The 12,086-nt window shown below is 41.3% G+C and overlaps 1 protein-coding gene across 1 annotated transcript in view; it reads left to right on the forward strand.

Annotated features, from left to right (window-relative positions):
* Positions 1–12,086, forward strand: part of helz (helicase with zinc finger) — a 66,325-nt gene that overhangs the window by 33,761 nt on the left and 20,478 nt on the right. The window contains exons 19-23 of the mRNA XM_049569105.1: positions 4,115–4,233; positions 6,357–6,502; positions 7,291–7,438; positions 9,508–9,691; positions 10,892–11,120. Coding sequence (XP_049425062.1) covers positions 4,115–4,233; positions 6,357–6,502; positions 7,291–7,438; positions 9,508–9,691; positions 10,892–11,120 — 826 coding nt within the window. The remainder of the gene's footprint in view (positions 1–4,114; positions 4,234–6,356; positions 6,503–7,290; positions 7,439–9,507; positions 9,692–10,891; positions 11,121–12,086) is intronic.

Here is a 12,086-nt window from a genome sequence, read left to right on the forward strand (position 1 = left end):
ATATATATTATATGTCTGTCTGGTTTGTTGATTTTCCTCTCTCTGTATGGATTAGACATGAGATATGGCATGTGGAAATGTGCATGGTTTGGTGTGCCTGTGTATGGGTTTTGCAGAAAGACTAATTTCATTTTCAGGAGCGAGACTCACAAATGTTATTGCCTGCTCATGTATGCAGATGGGTGGGTGTCCTCCTGCACATTCAAGTTAGGTGCATAACCCAAAGATGCCTCAGACGTCTGATTTTGAGTCACGGGGTAAAGAACTGATTGATTGATCAGTTTGTGGCTGTTGTACTAAGAAATACATTGTTCTGTTTCTGTATGAATTAATGAATGGTCAAGTTTCACTTTCTTTGTGCCTGGCGTTCCGCTGCTCCGTCTCTGCCCAGAGTACTCTCTGTGCTCCCAGAGTGTGGTTTGCGTAATAACTGAATGGTATATATTCCAGCAGTGCTTCCTAATGAGCGGTCCAGAAAATAGAAAATCAATATGTGGCGACAAATGCTGATATTGTGGCGGGCCACCACAAATGAATGAATGTGTGGGAAACCCTGGCCATGTCAGCCCACCACATTGGATGGTCAGGTAGTCATAAGTTTAAAAAGTTGAATCCAGCCTTACATTTGAAAGCACAGGAGACTCAGACTCTATATTCATGTCAGCTTCAGCCTGCTGAGGAGACATACATTGTAGCTCCACGTATTTGTCTATCAACTATTATTTCAGAAGGTGCAGAAGGTAATTACATGTGTAAAATAAACTACCCTAGAAAATAACTCAAAATTAGCTAATTTAAAGGTATAGGAGGGACATGTGCACTGCTGAAGATAATGCTGTATTTCCTTTGTTAGCAGATGTGTGGTGGGGCTCAGGTGAATATTGATCTGTCTGGAAGCTACTGGATCTTGCAGCCCGGTGATAAAGGTTCAAGACCATAGTGAATACTGTGGTCAATAAGGGAATGTTGTTACCAGAAATTACACATTTTTCACATTGTGTTGCAGGCACCAGAACACGTCCAAGACCAATGTTAGATTCTCACAAAATCATTTTCCCCCAACCCTGCTCAAGCTGTTACAGAATTTGACAACACTTTCTTAAAAAGCTTGTGTTATGATTTAGAGCTACCTGCAGAGACCCTTTCACACTCACAGATTACAGATTTTCCAAGTCACTTTTACAGTGTGAAAAGGGTGGAAAGTGACTGTGAAAGGGAAAATGTGAGAGACAGGGTGTGTGAGGTGAAGGAGCTGCCATTTATTATTAAACAGTCAGCTGTCCCCCAAATCACTTCTGCAACACTGTGCCTCTGATCTCTTTCACCTCTGCCTATTATCCCCCCACCTCCTTCTTTCTTTAACCACCGTTGTTTCCAAATTCCAACTCCATTATTAGCCCAATGACAGATAGTGGCTGCAGAAATGTAATTTGGACCTCTGGTTTAGATTCCCCAAGGCGGGCAGCTATGTCCCAGGTGAACCATTAAGCACCATGTTCCTTCGTGTCTGCCTCTCTGTCTCCTCTGCACTCATAAAGACCGTCTCTGCCTCTGTCTTGCCCCCCACCCGCACTTTATCTCGACTTCCCTGCCTGGGGAAACATTTCCATTTGTAATGATCCATGTACATCATTTGTGAGCGTTATTTGGTCGTTACATATTCATGTCGATCGAAGTCAAAGGGCAAGTAGGCAGGATGCAGCAGGGCTCCTGGTGACTACAATTTATAGACAGGGGTCAACAAAAGTGCCCGGCCTCAATAATTTACCATTGTGATATAAGGGTAGCACATCTGCACGATTTCACATCTCTTTGGCTGCATTGTTGAGCAAGTAATATTCCATGGAGTGGTGAAAAACAAATGGATGTTCCAGCTAACATTTCATCGCTCTCAATGCAGTGAAAACTGTGCTGCTTGGATGTTCATTCATCCTGCACATAAACTATTCAGAGATTACTCAAGCACATGATTTTAAGTATATGTCTATTATCCAGAGATTTGCTCATGTGCATAATTTTATGCATATTACACCCTGCCTTTGAAGAAAGTATGACCTTTCTGGCATCTAAGAATCTGTCGTTACCATCTAACTAATCATACTGTTAGATTCCTTTCTTTTCTGTTATGTAATTCTAACAATGCCTTATTTCATATTTTTAGTCGGTTCAAAGTACATGATTTTCCAGTGACAGTTTTTCTCGACGTGTGCGTTTGAGACATCGTTTTACAGCTCTAAATGTCTCACTTCATAAGCTTTAATAGATAAACCCAATTATAGACGTTCTGCAAATATGTACGCAAAAACATGGTCCATCATAGAAACCATCGTCATTAAAAAAGTGTATGCCTTTTTATCAGCACCACAGTGGGGGAACAGTGCCGGCACATCCTTCAATAAGGTGTACACACAGTTCAGAGACAGCACTGGTTTGAGGCTTTATAGTTTGAGGAAGAAAAAAAAATCAATACGTTTTGCAGGCATTTGTTCAAAGGCAGATACGTGATTGTTGCCTCAAATCTACCGCTCCGCCTCTTTTCTCTCCAGCCCATGTTTCTGTTGTTTGTTTACTTTTTGACAGTCCCCGAGTTTTTGTTGTTTTTCAACCGTCACATTTTATATCTGCATATACTTTCCTGTGGAAATTGTGCTCGGGCTTCAGAGGCTGTGTGCTGGTTGTTATTCAGCCTCCCTCTTTCCCACTCCCTGCTCCAGCACTCATTTGCCATGCCGTTTCATCCCCTCCCCTCATACTGCTGAGCACCGTTTGAGCTTTTTAAATCAGGGTTAGGCTACTGTTCAGTCCCTTTCAAAATGTCCATAAAACCCTGCCTTTGGTTTGCAGCACTGGTTAAAAGAAGGAGAAGAAAAAGCGACGGAGAGGATGGCACAGTTACAAGGTTTTAATGTTCCTGCTGAACAAAATTATTGTTCATTAATGTGCCTGTGTAACAATGGTAGAAATATATTGACATGACGAGGTCTGGGTATTGGTACGAATCATCTAGATTCACTGGGCTTTGATTTGATATCGATTTATTTTGACAATTACATTCTACTCCAAATTATTTCCAAAGTATTTCTTCCTAATTCATGTCCATAATGTGCACGACACAAGCAGCGTCTAAGCAGTATCTTTCAAATGATTTCTGAGGTCTTTGCTCCTGCAGTATTTCAACACTGAATGGCACAGATTACAGGTGACTCGTCTTCTGTTTGGTTCTTTGTCCTGTGGTTTTGAATCCAAAATGCTCCTCAGCATTTCCCTGACAGAACATTGAAACACTACTGCTGCTGCTGAGAAGGCATAGTTTGAACAGATGGGAGGCCCTGTAGTCCCCAACTATAAAAACACCTTGGTGAAGTGACGTGCACGTACTTACAATGTAGGTGCATGATAAATGGCTAATATGGGACTATCCAATAAGCCTCTCTCACATATAGTTCTGGGTGAATTGCTGGGATAACCTTTCGGGCACCACAAGGGATTTTCGTTATTCACACTGCATGTGTGAATAACGAAAATCCCTTGTGGTGGTACATTCAGAAATATTTCTGCCCACCATAAAACTACAGAAGAAGAAGGTGGGACAAGACCAGTGGCAGAGAGAGACATTTCAGGAACATTGTGGGCAAGAAGCTTGTCCGGTGCCAATACAGTTGCCAGCCATTCTTGAAATAAGTAGCTTTTTTGTAGTGATGATGTTTTATATCCAAAAGGTCAAAGACCAACGTCACTGTGACATCATATACCTCTTTCGACAGTCATGGGCTGGCTTGGCTTGGCTTGGTTTGGTTTGGGCCATCAGCCCAGCAAAGCAGGGATTTGCATTTCCATTTCATCAGGGCGACCACCTTGAAGGTGTGTCTTAAACTGATGATGCTTGTCTTGAAGCCACGTTAAAAAGCAACGGGCTGATCCACGGCTAAAGTCTCCTGTTATTTTTTTATTAAATTCTTCAGTAAACTCTGATGAAAAGCAAAAAGTGTTACTGTTTTTGTTGTCAGCAGGATACTTGAGCGTGCTTTTTCAGGGCAGTACAACTGTGTAGTATGTTGAACATATAGTGTGTACTTAAAGTAAATTGATGTTAGTGTGCTATCTGTTTCAACAGGGTTCTTCACTCATATCCTGTTGGATGAAGCGGCCCAGGCCATGGAGTGTGAAACCATCATGCCTTTTGCTCTAGCTAGCAAGACCACCCGCATCGTGCTGGCTGGAGACCATATGCAGGTAGGTGCAAACAGTTTCTCCAGTGAGGCAAATAATGCAGCATTTCTTTCTTCATGTACTAATTGTCAGAATAAAAAGGTCCAGGGTTCATTCCCTCAGAAAAATGAAGACCTTTCTTTATACCCTCAAATAAACCAAAAAATACCCTGAGAGGAGGGACGCAATACAGAAGAAGAGCTACAATCTACGTAATAACTCCATTTGCACTTTGCTGTGGATTAGACGCCACTCTCCTACTCCAAATACAAAAGAGCAGACAACAGCCACTGTAGAGCTGTGGTTCTGGAGACCACTTCAGCCACAGATAACACTCACATCAGCCGAGCTTTCTAAGCCAACACGAGGAATTAAAACCTTATTTCCTTCCTCCTGGTTTTAGACAGTGGCACAGGATTACCAGTAGGCAGTGGATGAAGATGAGGCAGGACTCTACCATGCAGTAGCTGCTATAATTACTTGATCGCTCTCTCTCTGCTATTTCTTGGAGCAAAGAAAAACGGATTTAAAAGACAATGTCCACCTGTGTATCCATCTGTCTCTTTCTCAATCACTTTGTCTCACGCATTTCACCTTCCACATTCTTTATCCTATATGATAGCTCACTAAGTCCAAGGTAGGAAGGTACTCGAAGGAAGGATGTATAAATTTCTCCATCTCCTCACTCTCTCCTGTCTGCTCTCACTATAACAGTTTATCTCCATTATTCAGCAGGTGAAAGCAGACGGAATAGTCAATGAAGGCCAAGGCCTGTATTGATTATTTGCTTTCTTACTGACTGTGTGGGGCCTCATTTAAGCTAGCCGACCTTTGCTCTCTTTCAGGCTTAAATAAAGATTCAAACTAAGGATATTGCTGTCTTGTACATGGCAGTGGTCAAACGAGAAGAGAAAAATGAGTCTGTGGGTGTTTGTGTGGGTGGGTGTGTGTGCAGTTTTCCCAATGTGTAACCTCATTAGAATCCAAGCACATTGGGATAATGGCCACAAATCTTGGTCACTGCTGTCAGATCAGAGGAAAATATACATTGAAGTTGACTGTTTCAGGTATTGGGGGAGTGAGTGATTTATGCTTGATTTATTCACCTATTTGATGTATTGCTTGCAAGAAATAAGGACTCAAATGCCACCTGTGGTTTGGTATCAAACAATCAAATGCTCTTCTGCCTTGGCTTGCAAGCACTGCCATATTGGAGCAGATCTGTAACTAAGACTGGCTACTGCATATATACTCCAAGCAAAATTGAATTTGGCATGTTCTCAAACTGCTGTGAAATCACTGTGAGTAAATTCCACTGTAATCAGCGCGACTCAAGTTGTATTTGCTTAATGGCATACACACCAGATGGAAGGGCTTGCGAGTCACAATGGGGAAAAAACAACTCGCTCATTTGAAGTTCCTCAAAACAAAAATAGTACTCCAAGTAGTTTATGAAATTTAAATTTCATAACACTTGGAGTATCCCACCTAGCTATTAACCCCTCTTGAAAAAATAGTTCCAGGAATGATGGTGCCCAGGGAAATCAAACTCAGACGCTAAACTCTTAAAGTACCTTTTGTGGGTTCCTGATAGCTTTCCACCTCATCTGCAGAAGTGTAAAGATTAGGCAAATTAGACAGCTGTGTAAAAAGTAAAAAAGGGTGTGCTTTCTGTAGTCCATCCTGCCAGTGCAGCTCACATGCCAGGGAAATTCTGTTCAAATAAATTTCAAAGCACACATGAGATTGCAAAGACATGATATTCTTGTTGATATGACTTGCCAAGCTGCTTTATATGCCATGGAGGAAAAGTGACTCATGACAATCTACATGTGAATCTGTGTTATTATGATAACTTCAACCAGAAGTGATAAAAGTAATCCAGGAAATCACCGGATGAAGACTTTGTTGTAAAATGAAAAAAATTGCCCTTCGTTTGTGCCTAAACCATCCGTGCCACATGTTTGACGCTGCTTTGAATTGTTTCAGCAGACCAAACTGAAACTCATAGTTGAATAGAAAGGAAAACTAATGATGTGAGAGAACGGTAAACTACCTTTGTCATGCTTTGAAACTAACTTTGCTCTCCATCTCTCTCTCTCCCTCCCCGCCTCTCTTCTCTCCACTTTGTGTCTCTCGATTTGCAGCTGAGTCCGTTCGTCTACAGCGAGTTTGCGCGGGAGCGTAACCTGCATGTGTCACTGCTGGACCGGCTGTATGAGCACTACCCCCCTGAATACCCTTGTCGCATCCTCCTGTGTGAGAACTACCGCTCTCATGAAGCTATCATCAAGTAGGTGTGAGCCCTCAACACTGCCTTGTGTCAAAACCGTGGGAGGAGAGGCTGAGATACTCAAGTGAAGAGGGGGTGGGAGGAATGGGTCAGGAGGAAAGGGGAAAATGGAGGTGAAGAGTTGACAGACCTGTCCAGATATTGAAGTGGAGACATTAGGGAAATGTTTGGGTTGATATTAGCTCTACGACAAAACATCATCAGGGGCTGCATGGGTACTGGTGAGAAGATTAAAAATGAACTTGAAACTCGGACACAAGACACAAAGGAAGGTTTATAGAGTCACAGTAATATTTCCCCTCCATCTTGATACTTGTGGGGTTAATGGTATGTACTTTTCTACATGGTGCACTTTTTTTTTAACCTTTTCAGTTCAAGTGGGGGGTACGCTGGTATGCTGGTAACATACTCAGTGTATTTTTAATCATTCTGGCATTTAGCATTCATATGTATTCACAGGATGGCACATTATCTCCTCAAACCTTCAGAACTTTTGATACGTCTGTCATTACAAACTCATGCTTTGTGGAAAATGCATTTCAGACTTTGACTTCAAATTTTGTTCAAGATTCCAAACTTTCCCCAAATCCCAAATATCCCAGGTTGTACTCCAGGGGAATGTGTATGAAATAATGTGTAGGATATAGAACTGCACAACCAGCTTTATCAGTGTTATGTGACTTAAATTATGAGTGAATTCTGACATACAACACACATACTCCATTCTCATAGTTCCCTCTTTTTGCTTTCCTTTTCCTCCCTCTTACCCCTTCTTTGTTTTCCTGCAGCTACACGTCAGAGTTGTTTTATGATGGGAAGTTGATGGCAAGTGGGAAGCAGCCCTCCCATAAGGACTTCTACCCTCTGACCTTTTTCACAGCCAGAGGAGAGGATGTCCAGGAGAAGAATAGCACTGCCTACTACAACAACGCAGAGGTATGGAAGTTTTAATTGGTAGCCGTTCTGCTGTGTCATGCCCCACGGTGTTTGCATATAAATTATGATCTTGTAGATTTTGAAATGAATAGGTGAATAGAAAATTCACATGCAAACAAGCATCATACATTTAAAAACAACATTTAACACCAGTATCTGATAACACCAATATATTAGTTTAGCACGTGTTGCTTTAATACAGCATTTTCCAGTCCTATGTCATGGAGCTGATGTATTTCTGAATTTCATGAAACTGCCAGTCAGGCAGCGGTGGGCACTACTTTCTAAATATGTTTACCTCCTTCCTCTGGGATGGGTATGGCTGTCATATTGACCCAATTTAGTTTAGTTAATTGATGGTGACACCTGTGCTGTATCTGGTCTGAAATAAGGCTTCACTGTATGGACGGTGAGGGAAATTAACATTATGAAAATGCTCAAATTCTGATTATGAAATATTAAAACAAACACTTGGCTGATGATGTGATTAATTCATTATCAGACAGCCTATGGGGCTTCAATGCGTGCTAGTTACACCTCCTGTTTCTCATGCAGTGAGAAGTTGATATCTAATTGTTTTCATTTTTATCCACCTGAGAACACGCTGACATCTTCAGGCTGCATTGTTGTCAGTCGGCATTGCTTCCGCTTCTGTGCTTGTATACTGTATGTGCATGATATACTGCAGCTGCATCTCTCTGACAGAGTGACTGCTGAGCTGTGATAGTGCCAGAACCAGTGATCTAACACTGTGATTGGACAGTCTAAAAAATACAGATCCAATTTGCACCCTCGCTGCTGCAACTGTGCTCAATAACACAATTAGTATGAACACTGTTGACCTTTGAAAAACACAGGTAACCTGAATAGTAATTTAAATGAAGAATATTTGGGCCTCAGCTAATCAGCCTGATAAATGTGTGAAATAGATTCTTTCATTCAGCATGTTAGCTTTCAAATCATGCGTGGGTTTTAGGCTGTCAACCCCAGTGTGATGTAAATAATCAAGGGAATTGATTATAATGAAATAGAATTTGATTCCGATTAGTTAACTGAAGTCAAAAGCTGAATGATTTTCCAAAGCTGAGCAGCACTGTTTATTTCGCCTCCTCACATCCACTGTCTTTTAATCATAATTAAAGATGAAAGCCATAAACGTAATTAGGAGCTACATTTGATTCCCATGATGCATGATTCACTGACAGTCCCAGCCTCTGATTGGTTCTTCTGTAGACCCTCTTTGTTTGTGGTCATTGGCTGTGTCTGACCCCTGACTCTGCTGCTGACACGTTCCAGCCAATTAAACCACGGCTGCCTCTTGATTGCTCCCAAACTGTCAGCGACGCCAAATGAATTACCTCCCGTCCCTTTGATACAGCACCCATGTCAAACCATTACAACATTATCATAATCTTGCAAAATCACAGCGCATTGAAAAAAAAAAAGTGTGTCCATTTATTAGTCTTGTGCAAGCGTCTTTGATGGGCTTAGCTTCAAGTGGAAGACAATATTTCCATGACAGTTCAAAGCCTCCGGCAGTGTGCCAAAGCTCTGAACAGGGCTGGGAAAACTGCTCATATGACAAAAGAACAATAAAGATTCAAAATACCAACTCTTGACTTAATAACTAAGCAAATTTTAATACTTTGCTAACACTCGATACATTGTATTGGACATACAATCAAATCACCTGTACAGTGAAGCTTATGATGTTCAAAATTAAGCGATCAAAATTATATCTTTCATTTCACAATGCATTGTTATATATTGATACTTCATTTTCTGGAACACTCCAAACCTGTTTTTCTCAGAGGTCTTACAGCACATCCATTTCCATTAAGCCATAGCTTCCTGCTCTCTATGTTTAGATGCCCCAGTGTCACGCAGCACATAAAGCCTCTTTAGTTCTTCAAACATGCTGTCCCCCACTGTTGCTTTTTACCTGGGTGGAAAATATCTCTTAGTCTGTGACTCCCCACAGTTCTTTTTGTGTGCAGGGATCAGGGAATGAAGAGAGCACAGAGCCCTATTGTCACCTCTTTCTCTCACGTTGCCTCTCCATCCCTCAGGTATTTGAGATCGTGGAGCGGGTGGAGGAGTTGCGCAAGAAGTGGCCAGTGGCATGGGGCAAGCTGGACGACGGCAGCATTGGAGTGGTGTCACCATACGCCGACCAGGTGTTCCGCATTCGTGCTGAGCTCCGGAAGAAGAGGATGCACGAGGTCAGCGTGGAAAGAGTGCTCAATGTCCAAGGTGAGGAAGAAGTATAAACCAACATGTGTGTGCTTTGTGTCAATCGTAATATAATGTCAACATTTGTGCATTTACTGGCTCAAACACTAGATCTGTTGCTACATTAATATACCAATTTGGGAATAATTACAGTTTTAAATTGCCTTGTTGTTTTGCATGCACAGTTAACAAAACAGATCATTTAATGCTGTAATATTTTTATCTGTTAATTCGATGGTATATCATAATTATTCAAAGAACAGGAAACTGAAAACTAGGAGACTGCAACTACAGTCAGGCAAATCAAAAACACAGTTGTCATTGGCGAACAAATCCAAAAATCTTAATCCCCAATTGCCTCATTAATATTTGTCCATGACACTTGTATCACACATTTCTGTGTGTGAGAGATGATATTAGCGTCGATCTTGAGTCAAAATTATGCTTAAAATGAGAGCTGCATTACCCTGAAGACACATCCCTACTATCTTCCACTGCAGTTATCATATTGCCCCTCTTATCATCCAGTCCCAGTACAGGGGAAATATGAGTTAGAGTTTCTTCCCTCAGTCCCTCGTCTGCTTCAGTTCCCACTTGTATTGCATCCAGCTGCTTTCCACAGGTCATTAAGTTCCTCATTAATCACACATGAAACATGTAGACACACACACACGTGCACACACACACACACACACACACATACACACACAGAGGAAAACTGCACTCTTAGTGCTTAAAATTTGAATTTAACACATATGTGGATAATTTTAGTTTGTCTTTTGTCTGCAGCCTCTTCAGTCATTAAAACGTTTAGTTAGTCCTAGACCTAATTTTGTTCTATTTATACAGATACAATGAATTGTCTCCTTTATTTGTAACAAAACTTGAGGCAGCACAACACAAGAAATCAGCATGCAGATGGTTTCAGTTTTTACTGAAATCAAATGTCACGGAAGCTGATGAAGAAATTAAGTTCCTCCAACAGTTTTCATTAATTGCATTTTTATTGCTTATTTTTCAGTAAGGGAATGATGTGCTTCAAAATGTTTCAGCCATGAGCTAGCTTCCATCTCTCCTGAGTTTCCTAATTAGTGAAATAGAAAAGTTAAATACAACGTTTATAAGATGGTCTTTTTTTAATATGTTTTGCCTCAATAGCACTCCTCAGACTACTTAGAAACTTAATAGTAAATATATATATATATATATATATTTTCCCAGGTAAACAGTTCCGGGTGCTGTTCCTCAGCACGGTGCGGACGCGGCATACCTGCAAACACAAGCAGACGGCCATCAAGCGTAAGGAGCAGCTCGTTGAGGACTCAACAGAGGACCTCGACTATGGATTCCTCTCGAACTACAAGCTACTTAACACGGCCATCACCAGAGCCCAGTCCCTGGTTGCAGTTGTGGGAGACCCCATAGCACTGTGCTCTGTTGGGCGCTGCAGGTAAATAAGGACTCCTTTGACTCATGGCCTTTGTAATGTGTAATTTTGCTTGAACACTACAGTAGATATCTTTAGAGCAAGGTTCCCTTTTTCATGGCAGACATTTTGACTTGTCATAATAGGAAAAGTACAGGTATAACTAATAACACCAGCAGTGGCTCTGTTCTATTCAAATCTCCCACCATGAGTGACAGTGAGCCTGCACGCACAAAACCTGGATCCTGAAATCAAAGTAACTAAAAGGAATTCAGTCATTGTTCATTTGATTATTTTAACCTGTGCTTTTCCTACTAGTCCTACTGATACATTTGTGTGAGTCACATGACATGCCATGGACATCATATACCAAAGAGATTCTATCAAATCACTAGTTGTAGTTTTTACCCGTTTGTTTCGATTGGACGCCTGTTTATTTTTCTGTATTCACTGAGCTTTAGGTTGTCAACATGGGTTTATTTACAACAGCTATGAAGGGAAATGACATTGGCTGCCACCCCCCATCTCTATTTAAATCTCTTTAACTCCTTCGCTCTTGGACCCCCATCGCCCACCTCCTATCTCCATAGCAACTGTCGGTTTTGCCTCCATTAGTTGTCATAACATGTCAGGTCGTTTTTTCTGTTGTGGTTGTTACAAATGCAATACTGCAAAGATAGAGTGAGTAAATTGATGTGTCCAGAATGAATGCATTGTTTGAACAACATTGAGCCTTCTCCTGGGAGTGAACGATCCTGGTCAGTCAGTACGAAGTAGCTTAGGTTTATTTATTTTTTTGGTTTAGTTGCAGTTAGTATTGATGTTGAAACAGCAAATACCCAGGATTGTTTACTGTTTATACAAAAGACCTGTTACTCCCACAAGTTAATGATTTGCACCGTGTCCCAACAGCAAGCGAGCACCCAACTATCGCGCCACATAGAGTTACACTGGACGCTCTCTGTCCACACAAAGTCTGTTAGATATGGA

The sequence above is a fragment of the Epinephelus fuscoguttatus genome, linkage group LG3 (assembly GCF_011397635.1).
Source record: "Epinephelus fuscoguttatus linkage group LG3, E.fuscoguttatus.final_Chr_v1".
NCBI lineage: Eukaryota > Metazoa > Chordata > Actinopteri > Perciformes > Serranidae > Epinephelus > Epinephelus fuscoguttatus.